General features: G+C 47.7%; 6 protein-coding genes across 6 annotated transcripts; 4 read left to right on the top strand and 2 right to left on the bottom strand.

Moving 5' to 3' along the window:
• Positions 1-1,798: 1,798 nt before the first annotated feature.
• Positions 1,799-3,481, top strand: LY89DRAFT_683341 (uncharacterized protein; the record flags this gene model as incomplete). The annotated part of the gene is made up of 2 exons (XM_018214687.1): positions 1,799-3,389; positions 3,445-3,481. A coding segment is annotated over exon 1 (764 nt), but the record flags the coding sequence as incomplete, so codon positions are not given.
• A 1,613-nt stretch (positions 3,482-5,094) lies between these two features.
• On the top strand, positions 5,095-5,693 carry LY89DRAFT_683340 (uncharacterized protein). The gene is made up of 3 exons (XM_018214686.1): positions 5,095-5,161; positions 5,214-5,474; positions 5,525-5,693. Exons 1-2 carry the CDS (start codon positions 5,103-5,105, stop codon positions 5,434-5,436), a joined length of 282 nt encoding a protein of 93 aa, XP_018073875.1. The 5' UTR covers positions 5,095-5,102; the 3' UTR covers positions 5,437-5,474; positions 5,525-5,693.
• Positions 5,694-8,258: 2,565 nt separating this feature from the next.
• LY89DRAFT_683338 (uncharacterized protein) lies at positions 8,259-9,326 on the bottom strand. The gene has a single exon (XM_018214685.1). It carries the CDS (start codon positions 9,068-9,070, stop codon positions 8,321-8,323), a length of 750 nt encoding a protein of 249 aa, XP_018073874.1. The 5' UTR covers positions 9,071-9,326; the 3' UTR covers positions 8,259-8,320.
• Positions 9,327-9,339: 13 nt separating this feature from the next.
• Positions 9,340-12,147, top strand: LY89DRAFT_492968 (putative allantoin permease). Its single transcript, XM_018207909.1, has 7 exons — positions 9,340-9,696; positions 9,746-9,824; positions 9,976-10,179; positions 10,252-10,597; positions 10,661-10,983; positions 11,062-11,395; positions 11,445-12,147. Exons 1-7 carry the CDS (start codon positions 9,555-9,557, stop codon positions 11,718-11,720), a joined length of 1,704 nt encoding a protein of 567 aa, XP_018073873.1. The 5' UTR covers positions 9,340-9,554; the 3' UTR covers positions 11,721-12,147.
• Position 12,148: 1 nt separating this feature from the next.
• LY89DRAFT_492938 (uncharacterized protein) lies at positions 12,149-14,192 on the bottom strand. The gene is made up of 3 exons (XM_018207908.1): positions 13,700-14,192; positions 12,594-13,649; positions 12,149-12,543 (listed from the first exon to the last, which is right to left on the bottom strand). Exons 1-3 carry the CDS (start codon positions 13,764-13,766, stop codon positions 12,296-12,298), a joined length of 1,371 nt encoding a protein of 456 aa, XP_018073872.1. The 5' UTR covers positions 13,767-14,192; the 3' UTR covers positions 12,149-12,295.
• Positions 14,193-15,145: 953 nt separating this feature from the next.
• LY89DRAFT_731911 (uncharacterized protein) lies at positions 15,146-18,149 on the top strand (the record flags this gene model as incomplete). The annotated part of the gene is made up of 3 exons (XM_018219628.1): positions 15,146-15,389; positions 15,464-16,338; positions 16,389-18,149. 3 exons carry the CDS (start codon positions 15,146-15,148, stop codon positions 18,147-18,149), a joined length of 2,880 nt encoding a protein of 959 aa, XP_018073871.1.
• Positions 18,150-18,908: the final 759 nt, after the last annotated feature.

Genomic DNA, 18,908 nt, shown 5'->3' with positions numbered 1-18,908 from the left:
TTGGCTCGCCGAAGGCTTCTGAGAGCAGCTTTGAGTGACCCATCTTTGCTGAGCCTGACTTGATACCTCTCAAGTTGGAAGAGAGATGGATAAGGAAAATAAGAAATGGTGTGCATAAATCAGGGACATCGCGGGGTACATGTCTGTGATGTAGGCCAGGCTTCTGGTAATCCCTTACGTTAGATGAGTGAGACTTTAGAGGGTTGACTTTGGGAGAGTAGGTTAGCGTGCTCATTAGCATGAGAGCTAAATGCGGGCACCTTCGCGAAGTGCGAAGAGTGACGCTGGATGGTGAATTCTCGCGAAGGTGGGGAAATCAATTGCAAGATCTGACAAGGAGGCGAGTTCCAGCACACATACAAGCCCCAGATGAGATTCGACGCTTGTCCATAAGCTATGCGGTGGGGTAGAGTTGCGCGTGGTGCTGAGGGTCGGACACGCTAACCAGTGAGATCATCGATGGCGACTGCGAGAGGAGGAAAGAGAGCGGTCCCAGGTATGATACAAGTTTGCTTCTTGCAACGAGCATGCACTTTTGGGAATCGATCAATTAGTTGAGACAAAGTTTCCAACAATTATTGGTACCATATAAAGATTTTACTCATACTTTATCAATCCATGATGCGGCCGACCGAAGATTTAAACTCTTCCCACTTCGAAGCGCTACTTCTTGTGAGTGTCGACTCAGAAACTTTGCAGAGCTGAATGGAACGAACAAGGAGACAAAAATTACCAAGGCTGCATAGGGCGGTGGTTTTTTGCCGATCCTGTGAGACGTTAGCAAGATTGCCAAATGCAAGAGTCTGATGTGAGACGAGGACGAGCTTATTTGAAGTGGCCAATACCGACATAGTGGATCCTGGTTCTTAGGCATTTGACAGGTGCCGTGAAGAAGCTCCCGCAGTGACACTAAAAGCTAGCGGCGACTATGCAACGAGCCTAACCAAATCTCACTTTGAGGATTTGAGAAGGGAACATGAATGACACCTGCAGCACACTTAACGGCAATCGGGAGGGGCGTTGCCGAAACCAGTGCAAATCAATTTAGTCTTTGAAAATGGTAAGGAGAACCAACATTGCAGCAGCTCACATGTGCTGGCTTTCCTTGTGGGTTGTTGGAGTTTGAATAAGCATAAGCTCACGTGTCCCTGAAAGATCTTGATCCGACTCGGCCTGGGAGCGTATATGTGGTGAAGTATGTTGCACCAACTTATATTGTTTCTGCGCCTTCATGGAGAAGCTGGCATAGAGTTGCGTCGTCTATGTCTCGACTTCATCGTCTTTGATTTGTGTATCAAACAAAGTTTTCCCATGACAGGAGATAGATGCGTATTCTCCAGCTCGAGCTGCAATGTTCGGCTTCGTGGGTACTTCGGAATGTGCAAGTCAGAAGAGCTTAGTGGTGATGCAGGCATGCTGTCCGTGGGGAATCTGAATGCTCCGTACTCGTATGTACATTTCAAGGCCTCGCTCAGGTGATGAATAAACAAAATCACATTGTCATAGTAGGCTATGCGTTTTTTTTTCTTTTGGCGAACTCCGAGCATCTGCTTTCCTGAAACCCATATTCTGTTTCGATGTGCTTTGGGTGGGAGGTGAAGCAGGCTGCTGGATTTGTTTGAGACGAATTACAGCCTCAGGCCGCCAAAACCCCAGCTCGTGACCTGTGCAAACAATAAGACAGGCACGTGCAGCGAGACAAACGTTTACCTAGCGTCCCGGAGCCGAAAAAAAAGTATAAAGTCCAGGCTCTTCGCCGCAAAACTTCCTCTTTTCTTCTTCATACTTACCTTCTTGACATCGAGCTGCTCATGAATAGCTTTGATGGTTCGACGAGACCTCCATTGCACAACGGGGTGTCAAGACGAATTGACTTTCCTTCGGGGACGTCATCGGGGGAATTTTTGATTGCTATCTCCCTCTGGAGAACCTCTTTTCATTGAGCGCTTGGCTTCGTGCTGGGTCTTGAAGATGAGAACGCAACAACGGAGTGGAGCTAGGGGTGACATCACTTCGATATTGACAAAGTCTCAACAGCGCGCATGTCGCGAAGGCTTGGTGAGGTTCTTACTGTGCTGTTGCCTGCGAGCTCGACCCGGTTGCGCTCGTCGCGCTCGGAGCCAAGCCAGAATCTTGAAGCTTAGAAAATACGAGTTCACGATTGACTCATCACCTTCAGACCTTCGCCACCACATCAATAGCTAGACGGCTTTGATGTCCACGATCCTCTGGCCTGTTCTGCCTACCATGTATCTGTTCCTCTCGAAGATCATTCTGCATCTGCACAACGCAAATGGCGTCCCCTGAAACCCCTCCCAAGTCGCTCGCTTTCGTACACAACACCGATCTGCCTCATCCTCTGGGCGTTCTCAGCACCGCTATCTCTGCATGGATCGAGCGCGTCTGTATCAGACCTAATATCCTAACTAATTACAACCTCGTCCCTTTCGACCTCGCCGATTACGATCTCGAACCTCTGAATCCATCGAACGAGCTTCATGGCAAAATACACGACACCTCCACATCGACTCCCAAAAAGTCCCTCGCATGTTGGCAAGAAGAAATAACCAAGCATTCAGCATTCATATTACTATTTCCTTATCACACCTGGTCGCACTGCACGCCTCTGAAGAATGCTCTCTCTCCGCCTCTCTACCCTCATCCCCTTCGAAAACCGATCCTTCTCATCGGTTTCGGCAGAGAAGAGCCCTCCAATACTCGCACATGGAAACGCAAATCCTTTCCCATGATGAAAGATTTCTTTCGGGAACAAGGATTGAAAGTCATTGACGTAGAAATCGAACAGTGGATTGAAGGAAAGATGCAACTGGGAGTTGTGGATCCCGAGTTTACTATATACGCTGATTATTGGGAGGACTGGATTACGGGAGGTACGAATGCGTGGCTGGGTGGGCAGCAGGTCGAGGCTTTTGAGTCGAGGGGTTGGAATAGGTGTCAGGAGGGGGTGATGAAGATGGTTGATGTGCTTGAAGGGAGGGCGAAGACAAGGAAAGGACGAGAGCCTTGGTACATCATGGGCAGCTTAGGGCGACTTGAATGACGCCCTTCCGCAGCTCGATGATCGATCTACCTAGCGCGAAGTATAGTCTACGGCTACGAAATAGCGACACCTCATACCTACAACTTCTTTGCCTTGGGTCTGCGGTGGGATGTATTGCAGATGATCTGCGAAGACTCTCTACATGGCCATGCGATTGGCCTCTGATCCAAGTACGGACCCCTGGCTTCTGGCTTGATTTCACTACGCTCTATAATCACAACAAGGACAGTCATCCGGTATGCTTGCGCTGAGGAAGCACCGCCAGCATCATCTCTAGGGGATTGGTTAACTAGCTCGGCCATCCTTGAGACAGCGGATTCCTAGGTAGGTGAGTTTCAACAATATACTGCTCAGCAAGAGAATATCTAAATCGGATGGGAAAGATCCTTGAATGGCATGGAGTTGTCCTACTTTCGAGAAAGTCATCCCGTCACTGCTAGACAATGTTCGTTGGTTTTTGCTTTGAGCTTCTCATACGTTGGGAGACTGTGTGCAAGGAAGTGGTACACGCTTGCTCTGAACATCGCTGTTTACTGCCAGCCAGCTGATGAATGCTGGAGTGCTGAAGCAAATTCTTCGCAAGGTACCAGCTCACTTCCGCTTGCTACTAGCATTACCATATCCTCCTTTGGCTACGTCTTTTGTTATAATGGTGTCTCTTCCCCGGGATTGAGGTAATGGATGAAATCCGCCCGATGGTCAGGACATCTTGAGTCGCAGACCGATCAAACAAACCTTCTTCTCAAAAGAGGTGCGTTAAGAACTTTTGCTGTCCAAATTTCGGAGACTACGGAAGACGGTGTTGATCTGGGCAAGTATGTACTGCACCCGTTCACTATCTCCGAACGATCAACCAGAAAGCGAATGCAAACACTGGAAACTACAAAATAAGGAGGACGATTCGTTGAAATTCAGGATGGTTCCGAGCCCAACGCATTACGACAGCCACCTATGTTAAGAAACTGCAGCTAGCATAACTCTGTCGAGTGCTTTCTCGGCCGCTTGCACGAGCTTCAGCTTGCTTTACTTCAGCCAACTTGTTTCCACCCTCTGGCTTCTTTGATTCAAAGATCATGCCGCTCTTCCTATAACGCTTTGTCGTTTCGAGGATGCTTTCGCTCCCGCTCTCTTGATCCCTCTGCCCCTCTTGCTTTCAAGTCGAAAAATTCCGTGCAACGTAAAAGTACGGGCATACATCAAAGGAACCACAAACACAGCATACAACTCGTCAATTTGATCACATACAAAGTCCTTTTGTTTGAAACGAGTATCCAGTCCCCGGTGGTCCGGGTCCTCGAATGGCTTCACCTTGTGCTACTATGATATACCCAAAGCCGGTTCGTTTAGCCACTATCCGCGCGCTCATCCCACAACCAATATTAACAACTTACTTGGAGAAATCCGATCCCAGCACTGCATCATTAGGCATTTTCCGTTAATTGTTTGTTGTTGAGCCCAAAAACGCTGACGTTGCTATCGTGAAAATTCAGCTCGTTCCAATCATGGTTGTATTCCATCCCGCGTCAGAAGGAAAAAATATATAACATTTCCATCTATCCCGTGTTTTCGTCTCCTGATCGATGGCACGCTCCCACCTCTCCTATCTTATCATTGTGTTCTTCCTGTTATTTCCTTTGGTCATAGATACGAAGGGGACGAAATATGGAACAGCTGCTACTTTGCTAGCCTTGGCTTTGCAATTAGCCGAGGCCGCGGACTTCCATTCTGCTTCGTGAACTATAACTTCAGTTATTAAATATCTAGGCGTACTATATACCATGGATCATTCAGACGGCTCGTATCAGTATCGAGTTCTTGGGATGCTAATGTTTCGTGGGCCGGCTAGAGCTTTTATTTGTTGTTGAGTATATACTTGTTACATATTCCTCCTCTTTTCACCTCCGAGATCTACAACCAAACATTGCGAGTTTGTAAGATACCTGGCCCATAATGTACTTCTCCAAGTTTGTTATTGCATCGCTGCTTGCGCTTGCAAGTTCTGTTACTAGTGTAAGTTCCTCCTTACCCCTCATGTATAATCATGCGCCGCAAAACTAACCCCACATCCTTTCCAATAGCAAGTCATTGTCACCGTAACAAGTAAGCATCTCCTTACCACAGTCTACCTCGCAGATCTAACGCACCCAAACAGACACAATCACAGTCGTCACCGTGACAGTAACGCCATTATCAACCTCAACATCAACCATCTTCTACACCGTCACCGGATCCCCCAGTCCCACCAAAACAACCAGCACGAAAACAACAACCGTGACAGTAATCGCCACCGCGCCCGCAACAACCGGCGCTGCGGTGTGTCCGCTCGGCGAAGGAGGTTCATGCGGACTCTGGAACCCAGCGCCTGGAGGGTGTAGGCAGTGTGCTGGTGGGCTCACTTGTCGGTCTATAATGTGTAAGTGATGTATCGACGACTGGTTGGGATGAGTGACTGATTTTTCAAAGGGTCCTCGTCGAGATGCGAGACGGCTGCTCAGACTGTTATTACGCTTACCTCGACGATATATAAATTTTGAGATGTTAGTAGGTACGGGGTCGAGATTCAGGAGATGGTAGATACATCGGTTGTTTATAAATTATTGCGGTCTTCTCTGGTCCTTAGTATGGTTATATTGGCTCAGGAATGCATGTTTCGTGTTCAATATCAACCGAGCTGGAGTGGCTGTGCTTGTTGAAAGTCAACGCCACTACCCCTGAATCCTTGCTCATATTTTCTTCAGATGAACTACAATTAACCTATGTCAGCTTCCCACTACTTGTTTCCCTTTTTTTTGTCAAATAGTCAGAACATCAATCTCATGACTGGGAATTCTCGATTGATATTAAGTTCTGCAGTGTTGTTTCTCACTTCGGTCTTTTCGGAACCTAGTCAAACTTCATAATGATCGGAATCGGGTACCTTCTGCACCTGGAACAACACCCAAAAAGGAGTCTACCAAGGGCCCCACCATGTCCGTGATGACTGTATCGTGAAAATGACCGAGACATGTAGAATCTGGGATCTGTTACCTATTGTTTGGTCGATACTCCTTCAGGCCTCTCCAGCACCAGATACGTCCCAGTGGACCTCCAAGATTCCCAACAAGGACTCCTTGGGCACATATACCTGATGAAGGACAAATCTTTTATTTGCCGCAGCAAGAAGAGCTTTCCATTCGTCCAGGTACCTCTCACGGCCGTTGGAGAAGCATTCTAGAGCCAAATCCACCGCCCTGTGAAGTTTTCGTCAATAACTTCTTTATCTTTTTTCCCATAACTCGCATCAACACCTAGCCACATACTTTGAAACTCGTTCTCCCCATAATGGGATGGCGTTTAGCTTTGGCATACATACATCCTAAAAGAGGATTTTTACCCCAAGTCGAAGGACCGGAATTTGTGTTTTTACGACTTAGATAGCATATTTGTCGCCCAAACTGCGGAAAATTATACAGAAAAAATAGACAGGTGTTTTAACCATTTGGGATTCGAAGAGTGTATATGTTATGAATTTAATGTGTCTTTTAACTCCTCAAGGACTTTTAATTCCACGCTTTAAATTATATTTGCTAAATTTTAGATAATTAGCTTAATATTTCCAAAGTTTTTTGCTAGTTTTATAGCGGTTTTGTTGGAATATAGAGTAGATATGGAGGTATAACCAGGTCTTAGCACTGGATGAGATCGTTGTGGTGGCACGTGCAATACCAGCCCGGGAGCGCTAGTCTCCCTAGCACTATACCTAATCGGGTATAGCGCACGTGCTTGGCCACACTCTCTATATTACAGCAGCTTAGATAGAATTAGAGCTGCTGTAGAAAACACAACCAATATAGTCGCTGACCACACGTTCGCACCGTGTGCGTCCTCCTGCCTTCCTTCCTGTCTTCCGTACGTGACAGGAGCTATTGGGTACCTCTATTCTAAATGTGACAGCACGCACTTTGGACTATGGAATCAAGACGTACATACTAATCTGTGAATAATAGACAAAGAACTAAAAGAGTGGAAGAGTGTTGAGGGCAGATAAGCTGGGTCCTCAAACACTAGCTGAAACAATCACATGACTACAACCACTAGTCACACCAGAACTGTGACACTAAATAGGTTTGATTTTTAAATCCACTAATATTGACGATATATGCGTTTCTTAGGGAAACCTAATTATAGATTGTAGAAATATTTCCGATGGTGTAATTTGGAATATGGTTTATAGCTTATATTCTAAATGCAACGCGTATCACCCGCTCGGGGTTTGTAGTAACGACTTCCTAGACCGACTTGCTGTCAGGGGTTGAACCCCATAATGCTTCGGCTACGCCTCGCTTAAGCACCAGCCTCCTTATTTTCTTTACGAGTTGCAATCTCCGATCTAAGACTTTAATCTTATGGTAATTAGCTTATGCCGAGGCTTCTACGAAGCCTCTGATCCTATGTATATAAAGCCTTAGTTAGCTACCTTTCAGTTCTTCATCGAATTCAACGACAGTTTTACCCACTGCCTACGTCTTAAGTGTTCCCTCTTGGCGTAGCCCCTTACACTTGCCGTTATTAGCAAGAACGAAGTTTTGTATAGATTAGAACGAGCTATAATTTGATTATTAAGACTCTGTTACGGACCACCTGGATCGCCTGGCTAATCGCCTGTCACCTGACCTAATCGCCTGCCTAATCGCCCGCGACTGTGACGGGTTGAACCCGATATTTGGCTGCACTACTACGTAGTGCAGCCTGCACGTGACTACGCGGGCCTGCACATGACTGCGCGACGCCAAAGCGCGCGGGCCATTCTACGAACCAGCGAGAGCCCCTTTTAAAAGAGCTCCTCGTACAAAATAGAACTCTTCTCTCTTTAGTTAATTCTTCTTGTAATACAATCAGGTTCTTGCTTTGACTCATTGCATCCAACCCGTGACAGCGACAAAGGTCAGGCCGGGAATGGTGGCGTTCCCTAGCTTTAAGCCTATTGGGGCTTAGCTCCTCACATGACATCCCTTTCCCCTGGCATATATATATCTAGATCTTCTCCTCTTTCATTCCCCTTCTCTTCTTTACCTTTAGATTCTAAGAGATAGCCGAATCGATACTTCGTCTACGTACTGAGCTTCCCACCGTGCTGTCACACTAAGTTAGTAATCTTTTTTTCTTTTCCCTTTAAAAGGTCAAAGAATCAATCTCATGACTAAGAAACCTCGATCAAAATTAATTTCTACAGCACTATTTCTACTCTTTGCTCTTTCTCGAACCTTCTCGCTGCCCAATTCAAAGATCGAACAATTTACCCCATCCTTTTATTGCTCCCTTCTCCCAGCCCTTAATCCGCAACATGTCCCAAATCACAGTGGACACGGTATCGAGCACAGGCACCCCATATTCCGCTTCCCAATCCCTCGCTCTCTGAGCCGCCTTCAGATTCGTGCAGAAAGTGGATATCGCCTTCACATCCCCCTTTCCCGCCTCCATAACCCGCTTCACCTGCCCATTCAAAGTCTCCTCCGTCACATCCGCAAACGTCACATTATTAGACAGCCCAAGATGGCTTTCTGAGACGACTTCATACCCACATTTCCTGTACGTCTCGATGATGCGAGCTTGTACATCATCCAAGTACGGCGTGACAAAAGCAATCTTCTTCGCTCCCATCAAATCCAACCCGCGATTCAACGCAAGTTTTGAAGTCGTAGCCGGAATCCTAGTAGCTTCAGTGATAGCCGCACATAATTTCTCATCTTCTTCAAATCCGAGCCAGCCTCCAGATGTACCGGACCAGCCGATGACATCGACGTTGGCGTCGGCGAGTAAGCGAGCTGCGGCTAGGATGGGGCCGTTGCTGTCGAATTGGGCGAGGATGGAGGGCTCGAGGGAGATCTTGAGGACGGTGAAGCGGGAATAGTGGACTGAGAGTTGGGGGGAGAGTTGGGATGTTATTGCGGAGGTGAGGGGTTCGAGGGCGGTGTTGCTGGATGGGACGAGGATTCCTAGGCGGAGAGGTTTGGGATTCTTTGTGGTCATTTTTGAGTTTTGAGATTCTTGGAGAATGAACAGGGAAGAGAGCAGGGCTTGGTTGTTTCTTCGAAGATGTTAACAGATCACAATCCAGATTTTTCAGGAGCTGTTTTATGTATGTCTTTCAACTTCCTCCATGCTAGCTTGTATATTGATGTTTCGGGCAAGAGACCGATGCCACCGATTTGGACGCAGCGCGGCGCAATGTCTCTTGCGCTTAATTCAAGGATGTTCGGTTATGTGCCCCGACGCCACTCCTGGGTCAGATCTTATCAAGTGAATAAAGTGGCAGCCAAGTATCCAACATGATAAGAACCTGTCCAAGATCTGCCCGGGCAATGATGACCAAGGGTAGTGGTACTGGCCGTTATCGCCAAAAGTGGGGAGCAAAGGGTACCTATATGGCTTATATCTCGTGACGAATGTACCAGAGCTATTCTTTAAACTGAATAAGTTGTATCTTGTGAGATTTTCCTGTCTGCTAAGGACGATGGCATCTAGACTTCGGCACATTCTGAAGACTAAAGAGTCGGCGGGCAGCGATGACGGAGAGACGGATCGAAAGTCATATGGACCACTATCAAACAAAGACTTAGAACCGACTCCACCGGATGAGCGAAATTGGTCGCCACGTAAATAAACATCAAGTGCTGATTAGAAAGCTTACTGATGCGCGTATAGTGTACTTCTTCGCCTTTCAATTTAGTATTGCTTTCTCTCCGACCACATATAACATAGGATCCTCGCTTTTTGCAATTGGGTAAGTCTCTCTTTTCAATTTTTTCACCCAGCTTCTGGGACATGTAGCTTTGTATTCCGACATCAAGCCTGCGCAAAGGAGTCCCGAATACCTTATATCAAGAGCTCGAGCTTCCATTTCCTAAATTTCAGAAACATGCTTACAACCACAGACTCAACTACTGGACAATCATCATCAGCGCCTTCGTCGGCACAGCACTATGCTGCGCCGTCCTGCTATTCAACAGCAGAGGGCCCACAATCTACCACATCGGCTTCCCCGTCTACGTCCGCGCCAGCGCCGGCGTCTACGGCGCCAGAATCGCCATCTTCATCCGCATGATCGTAGCCATATTCTACATGGGCACACAAACCTAGTACTTACCCCCCCTCCCCAACCCTTCAAAACCCTCTGATTTGGATCTGAATCTGATTCGAACCTTGTATAGTTACGCCAGCCGTCTCCTAGCCGTTGCCCTGCGAGCCGTATTCGGAGACTCCTGGGTCAACATCCCAAACCACCTCCCAGCATCAGCTGGGATAACAAGCTCCAATATGCTGGCGTTTTTCCTGACCTGGCTATTCCAGTTCCCGACCGCGTGGCTGCATCCCAAGAACGCGGGGCCGCTGTTTGTTGTGAAATCGATATTCTCCCCACTATCCTACTTCGTGACGATGATTTGGGCGCTGGTGAAATTTAAAGGCGTGGAGTTAGAGTTGGGAACGAAGACCCTGTCAGGTGGTGCGCTGGGTTGGGGATTTATGAAGAGTATTAATACTGTTGTGTCGGGTGTTGTAAGTACTAGTCATTTCCCTCGGTCTAGAACATCGACAACAGTAGCTAATTCCTGCACGAAGATCCCACCCATGGTCAACATCGCAGACCTAGCCCGTTACGGCAACCAGCCCCAAGACGTCGCTCCCCTCGTCGCAGGCCTCTTCATCAGCAAGCCGCTGGTCATCCTAATCGGGCTATTCACCACAGCAGCGGGAGCGAAACACTTCGGCGTGGCGAACTGGAATCTCTGGGATTTTTACTCCCTGGTTCTGGATCATTATTGGGGACCTGGGACCCGGACTCTGGTTTTTCTCGGCGCGTATATTCAGGCTTTTGCGACGGTCTGTACGAATATTTCGAGTAATGCTATTCCGGTTGGTGCGGATTTGAGTGGGTTGTTTCCGTGGGTTTTTTCTTTTCCTTCTTTTTCGTCTTTTATAGGATAGATGGACATTTGAGGGCGACTAACGTCCTGCTATAGGAAATACTTCACCATAGTTCGTGGACAGATCCTTTGTAACCTGCTGATCTGGGCCGTCGTCCCTTGGCTCCTCGTTAACTCAGCAGCGAATTTCCTCACGTTTCTTGGCAGCTATCTATGCTTCATCACACCCATTGTCGCTTGCATGATTGTAGATTATTGGATTGTCCGCCGTGGAAACTTGCATATTTTGTCTTTATATAGAGCGGAATCCAGCTCGCCGTATTACTACAATCATGGATTCGACCCTCGTGCCCTTGTTGCTTGGATATCAGGGATCGTGCTAGTGATTTCTGGAATCGCGGGAGCGATCAAGCCGGGGACCATTAGTCAGGTCAGCCATCTCCTCAGGAAATAAGGGTATATGCTGATACCAGATGTAGATGGCTGTGAATATTTATAATTGCGGCTTCGTCCTCTCGTTTGCGGCTGGGGCATCGGTATACTACATTGCGTGCAAGATCTTCCCGCCGAGGATATACCCGGCTGGAGAGCACGAGAATGAGACGAAGTCGTGGGAGCATATGCGTTTGACAGAGGGATTCTTTCTTGATGATGATATCCTGCCAGAATATATCAGGGAGAGGTTTATTGTAAGTGAAGGTAGCTCGCCAACGCTGGTCGTGCAGGCTGGAGAGAATGTGGTGGAGAAAGTCTGAATGTCTATAGAAGGGTGGCTTTGATAGTGTTAAAGAAGAGCTTTTCGAGGCAGAATAGATTTCTGACGGTGACCCATGAAAAGGATCTCCATAATACAAGATTGGCGCCCCCGAGACATAAACGAGCTCTCCCGAGGATGTGTTACAGAAAGTGACTTTTCTAGGGGCCGCACGCCTGTCATTCTGCCAGTAGTTGGAATTCTACTAGGCAGTACGTTACCACACTTTCGAGAGTGATCATGGGATCATAGACAGTGACGCATTTTTTGGTGAAAATAAGAGAGAAATTGAATCTTGGCTCTTGTGTTGACTTTCGAAGCGAAGATTCTCAAGCGTTTCATGCATCTGATAGGACACTCGTCCTGGAGTGTCAGACGACGTGTAAAGTTACCAGGAACCTTATAGCTTTGATACTTGCAAAGACGATAAGTGGAACCAGAAAAGCATTAAATCGGTCAGCACTTGTGCAAAGCATTGCTTGAAAAGGTCCATGCATAATTACTCCAACAAGAGGCTGGGGTTCATGCTCGCTGAAAATACGCTATTCTGTACACCAACTTCGACAAGACATCTAATTACTCATCCTCATCCTCATCTCCAGCCATCTCAGTCTTTGGATTTGTGAGCCACGGCTTCTTTTTCATCCAAGGGTATTTCGTGCTCTCGTTCTCGTCGTCGCTGAATGTCATATCTTCGTCATCTGCGCCATCGAATTCCTCCAAGTCTGAAGCATTATGTGTTCGGTAGTGGTATGCATTGCGGTCAAACTCGTCGTCCGAATCAACTTCTTCGTCTGGATAGTCAGCTGTATAGTGATTTTCCGCTGTATTCCTGTTAGCGAAGCTAAATATAAAATCTGAGCAATTTGCTTACCATTCTCGTCCTCGTCAAGATCGTCCTCTTCCTCATCACTGTCTTCTTCTTCGCGGTAGAATTCGTCAATGTCAGGTTGAGAGCCAAGAATCAGGAATCCAATGTTCTTCGGCATGGCTTCTGTCTCTAGAGCATCTGCTGACATACGGATATAGGTGTCGATGATATATTCAGCGTCATCATCCGCCTCATCCTCGATGTATGGTCCATCTAGATTCATCATCATGTTTTGATCTGCCTGAGACTTCTCCTCTGGATGTCGCTGTGCGTAACGTAGAGCTGGGGCTTTTGGCTTGAATTTGGAAGGAGCGGACTTGTGGATGTGGGATGAAGTGTAAGTTGGCTCTTGTGTCGGGGCTTGAGAAGCTGCTATATTCCTGCCAATCTCTGCTAAGGTATATGCCTGCATCTCAGCCGCCAAGCGTTCAGAGCTAACATCCCATGGTATGACCTCCCCAGATGGTAGTCGAACATTTCGCAGAGGAGCTACTGCAGGCTTTGGGACGGGAGCTCTGACAGGTGGAGTCGAGCTTCTTGCAGCTAGCCCGGGCTTCTTCTGTGGCCTTGGAGTTTCGGCTGGGGTTGACTGAATGGGCGTGCCATTATTATTAGGAGATTGTCCATCCCGACTCTTGGGTCGTGATCTGCGCTCGATGAAGATCGTGGGCTCTGCTTTACGCTTACGACTAGGACCACCAACTGAATCAGCCAGGGACGGTGTAGAACTTCGTGAAATGTGGAAATGTCGTGGTTGTGTAGATTTGAATTGCTGTAATGCATTTGCAGAGCTGTTCGGAGTACCAGGAGTCGTGGGAGGGGTAGATTGAATTGCTGGGTCACCGACTTGTGCATTCGACTGCGGCAGATTCTGGGACGCTGGAATATCTGGCCTCGATATTGGTGAAGATGTGCCTAGAGCTTGAGAACTAGCAGAGCGATGCAACTCCTTGATCTTGCGAACAGCTGGAGGGGTAGGCTGGATATCGGGAATGGATTGCAGAGAGAATACATATTCCGTTGCTCTTTTCTTTCTTGGATTGTCGAGCTCGTGAACACCTGCAGATCTTCATTAGCTCATGCTATTTATGGGATGCGCAAAAGCGTACGAAGAAGATCAACAGGTTCATCGGTAGCCTTGCGCTTGATCTGTACGATGACGGGAGGCAGAGACATGGTGGGTTGATGGAGGGTTATTGGAAAGAGTGTGGTCGTTGTCAGAGGAGCATGTTGAAAGAGCGTCGGCTGTGGTATCAAGTAGAGCGATAACTTTACAAGATGGTTTGGGAGAGGAAGTTGAATGGTCGAGTCCAAGGTCAGTCAATATTGATGTTTATCCTAGAAATATTATTAGTGGCCTCACAGCTCAGGCTTGACTTAGGCTTAGGCTTCAGCGCGGGCGCGATTAGCCAAGCGAGCTTTGATAGGGGATGAGCTCCGGTCACCGAGCAAGCAGCTCCGGAGAGTCTCACAAGGACGCAAGAACATCCATCATATTTCGCAGATCGTGGATGTGCAACATCCTTTCGTTTAGAAATACTCTACTCGACCCTCTTATGATTCTCTGAATATGAATGATGTATGTTATCCTTTACGATTTGTCAACCAGCATGCATACCGCTCGGAGCCCAACAATAATTAATGAAGAAACGTGTGTGGCGTGAGCTTCGGGTGAGCTTCACAGGCTAGTATCAACGGCATCTGTGGCGCATGAGGATCGCGGCTTCTGATAGGAAGTAGAGAGTGTTGGCATGTGCAAGTTCAAGGATCATAAACTTGCTGCACTTCGCTGCCCGCATTGACTGACGCCTCCCACCAAGATTATGTTTCTGATGGTGGGGAAGATGTGAGACAGTTGATTGGAATGTCCCGATGACCTCGAAGGATGGAAAACCCGGCTCGTTGTCTGATTGCGGGACTGCGTGCTATCTTCACAATTGATCTTTCTACAGCTTCCATACCTTCTCATGTCTCTGTCGATCCGGGACCAGCTCAGATAATTGAACTGAGTTGTGTAACCCCATCATCATCAGCTTGGTCTCCTTCGCCATCCGACCACGGCACTCAGCCTTCGAGCTCTGCTCCCTGCCGTCAGCAAGGAACAAACGACCACACCGCATTTTTGTAAAGATATTACTGCAAGTATTAATGAGTTTGCTAGATGTCTGTTGGAATATACGGTGATCATTACTGAAGCTACAGCTTCCACTTGTGTTTTGGTTCAAATTATGTAAGTTATGTTGCTGTGTTAGAAATGTTGGGCCGATACATGCTCCTCCTATCGTATGACATGCAGATTCCCATATACCATAGACTCCGCACGTCATACTTGATTGTTTCACTGTTCGACAATTACTTTTCTGATGATAATATCGCCTGCAACATCTTCCATTTGATCTTGGGCTAATTTTAACGTCAAGAACTGCTCCTTCCTCGCTGGCATGCAGCATAGAAAAGTGACGCTCTTCGAAAGTTCTCTGCGTCCATCAGACCACACGACCACCGACAAGCTCTTCCCAGAAGCTCGAAGCTCCTACGAGCATTGACCTGCCATTATGGCATCTCAAACAATCACCGTCACCGTCAAGTACTCGAAACCAGGAACCCAACCTCCGATCTACCTCGCAGGTTCCTTCTCGGATCCAGAATGGCAGCCGCAGGAGATGCAGTTTACCACCGACGAGAACAACGAACACGAGTTTCACAAGAAGGTTGACATTGAGGAGGGAAAGGAATATCAATATAAATTCCGTCTTGGTCCTGGAGATTGGTGGACTTTGAATGAGGATTCACCTACAGGTATTTATTCTCGTTCTCTTCCTCCCGAATCCCTCCCGTTTGGCGAAGCGCGCTAACGAGCTACTTCCTTCCAGTTACTGACGACATTGGTAACAAAAACAATCTCCTCTTCATCCCCAAGGTCGAAGAGACCACCGCAGATTCAGAAGAAACAAATTCAACACCACAAGAATTTCAAGCTGAGAAAGCAGAACCAGTCCATACACCGACCATGGAGAAAGAAAAGACTCCGTCTATCGAAGAGACAATGGGCACGCGAGAGACCGACGACGCTCTGTTCGCAGACGAAATCATCAAGGATACCGACGAAGTCAAGGAAGACCTACAGGCGCCTGCAGTCGAGGGACGAATGGAGCCGCATTCTACCCCAGCAATCCCAGAGAAGCCGCAAGCCGAACATATTGAGGAGATCAAGCATACCAAAGAGCTTCAAGATATTCGTGGGACCGATACTTCCACCAGCAAGTTGGTCGAGGAAGACGTCGTTGAGCCAACACCTAAACCACTGCTGGATATCAAGAAGATTTATGACCTCGAGGATACTGATAGCAAGAACGTCTCTGAATCCGATACTGAAGAAGACAAGGCTGTTGCTCCTCCGGTACTTGTCGTCGAGGGTGCAAAGGCTGAAGCTGAGCAAGAGGAGAAGTCCAATATCGAGGCTCCAACAAATGGACACGACTCTGCTCACCTCCTCGCTGCCGAACCCGCCGACGAGAATGTCTCTAGACATGGTGCCCGTACACCTGACCTTGCAAATGTAGCAGCTGAGGTTGCTGATACGGCTGCCACCCTGGATCGAGAACAACCTACGCCACCAATCTCAGACGATGAGGCTGGTCGTATCGGCTTCAGACGCATGTCTACTACTCCAATCCCAGAAGTCGCAAGCACAGCTGCTGAGGTTGCTGACGTAGCCGCTGTCATTGACAAAGAGGACAAGGAAGAGGTAAGCTATGCCTGTGCATTTTGATACATGGCAATTGACCATTGTGACAGGAGCCACGAGAGTTCATTCGCCCTTTTGATATCGATGATGGAGATCTTCCAGAAACTCCCCCAAATGAAAAGGTGCCTAAATTCTCTCATGAATGCTACTCTCCACCAAGTCATGAAGAGCCCTGCCAACAGGAAGAGTATGATCCTTACGAGGGCATGAGACCAAGACCCGAGGAGCAGATCGACTTAAACGACCCGTCCATCCAGATGTTTCCCACTGATCGAGCCGGAATTCTCGAACATCTTCGAAAGATGCAGGAACGTCTCCCAGAAGACGAGGTTAAGCATGACTCTCTTGACTTAGCCCCACCATCTCCGGTAGTTGGACCCAATGGCCGACCTGAGCGTCTCAACTTTCCAGCAGTTTCTCCGGTTGTGTTGGCTCAACGATCTCCATCCCTCGATTCTATCCCCGAACATAACGATGAGGCAGATGATCTGCTAGGAGCTACATTTGTCAAGCTCAATGGCGAAGATAAACCAGCAACTAATGGTGTTACCGTCGCTAAGGAAGAGATTGACAACGTCCTCACAGATGATGGACCTTCTTCCAAGAAGGAGAACGGTGCGCCCCTACTTGAGCCTGAGGAGAAGAAGCGGGATCTTGTGAGATCTCTTGATGGTAGTGATGAGACCTCGATACATGCGAAGTCAGAGCAGACGGAGACCAAAGATACCGAAGCTCAAGTGCCTGATACAGGAGATCTTGCTAAGCCTGATACTACTGCAACCGGAAAGACTGAGGACCAAGTACCAGACGCAGAAGATTCTGCTAAGGTTGAATCTACTATGAGCCCAGAGCAACAAAAGACCGAGATTCAGGTGCCAGAGGAAGAAGAACCTGCTAAGGCTGACTCTACTACGAGTCCAGAGCAAATAGAGGCCAAGGATACCAAAACCCAAGTACTCGATAAGGAAGAATCTGCTAATCCTGATTCTACCGCAAGTCCGAATGAGCAAGAGACCGAAACGACCGATATCCAGGTTCCAGATGCAGAAGAATCTGCTCGGGCCCTTCCTGCCGAGCCTCTAGACACTGCGGAGAAGAAAGATGTTGCAGAGAGTCAAATTAGAGGAACCACTGAGCCAATTGTCGATGCAGAGACGTCCGTCCCGGAAGGAAGCGATCAAGAAAAGCCTGACGAAACTTCGAATCAGCATACCAAGGAAGAATCATTGGATGGCGTTTGTGACACAGGTTCACACATCGTTCCGGCGCCGGTGACCCCATTTATCGTGGGTGATCGCCAACTTGGTCATGATGAAGAAGATGTGCGCGAACTAAGAACTGGTACATTCGGTCCTAGTATCACTGTCCAGCCAGCTACTCCTTTCCCAGGCATCAGCCGGCGACTTGGCCACGATGATGAGCAATCCAAGGATTCCACCACGAAGGATGTCAGCGGCAACATTGAGCACACTGAGGAGTCCAGCGCGAAGGATGCCAGCCTGGATACCGGAGTATCTCCAGCGACTCCAGCTTCGAATACTGTGATCGACACCACCACCAAGCAGAACGATACAGCTAAGAGCAGCGCTATCGGAAATGAGAATGATGATAGCCAGATCAAGTCACGCAAGCGTCAATCATCTCCGGCCAGAAGTCTAGCACCATCAGTCACAGCGAACTCGATGCGATCTGGCAGCAAAGATGATGATGCTAAGGGGGCATTTTTGAGGTACTTCTTTCGCCTTGTCTTCATTGATTATATTGGTGGATTCTTTATGAGGCTCTGCGGTGCGAGACGTCGTCGCCACTAAGATCATCACTCGTCATGCTCTTCTCTTCCTCCTGTCCAGAACTTGCCCCTTCTCTATTTTGAAATACTTTATACCCTTGAGCACCAAAGAATGCTGATAATTTTCCCTGAACAGTCTTTTAGTTGGAGCGGCAACATTGGTTGCCATTGCCTCCGCTTTGTATTATTTCGACATGATTCCAACATCTTTGGAGTCAACTTTGCAGCATTTGCACATACCCCGGTAGCTAGTTGAGCGAGCATGTCCTACGACGGAATGGACTTTATGGTAATGGAATGATGATATGCTGAGGGCTGGAGGCAGGATGAGAGGACTATGTATCATATGAGCTTTCGCATGAACAAATTCAATTGAGGATCATGAGTACTGAAATAATTGCAGCTTTTCAACATCAGAGGTTGTGAGGCCGTGACTTCATCCAACACAATTGTAATAATTGTTGCGGCAAGTGAAGATGTGTATGGAGGATAACAAGAAGCAACACATGAGGTCGAAAAAGAAAAGTTCTAGCTGGAAAAGAAAGCTTCTAGATTTGCAGCTAAAAGTGTCCTCACTTGTCATTCAATGGTTACCCCTATCATTGGCTACAAGGTCCACAGCGGCTATCCCCACTAAACGCGCCGCGTGGCTGAGCCCCTTGGCCGCGACCTCAAGTTTATGTCAAATCCTCATCATTTGCTCTTCCAACATACAACAAATACACAATGATATTCCAATATTTACCTCTTCTACAAATCATGACCATCTGATACGATAACC

This window comes from Mollisia scopiformis (genome assembly GCF_001500285.1).
Source record: "Mollisia scopiformis unplaced genomic scaffold LY89scaffold_8, whole genome shotgun sequence".
In the NCBI taxonomy this organism is placed as follows: domain Eukaryota; kingdom Fungi; phylum Ascomycota; class Leotiomycetes; order Helotiales; family Mollisiaceae; genus Mollisia; species Mollisia scopiformis.
The sequence above is the reverse complement of the archived record's forward strand: the minus strand, read 5'-3'. Positions and strand labels throughout refer to the sequence as shown.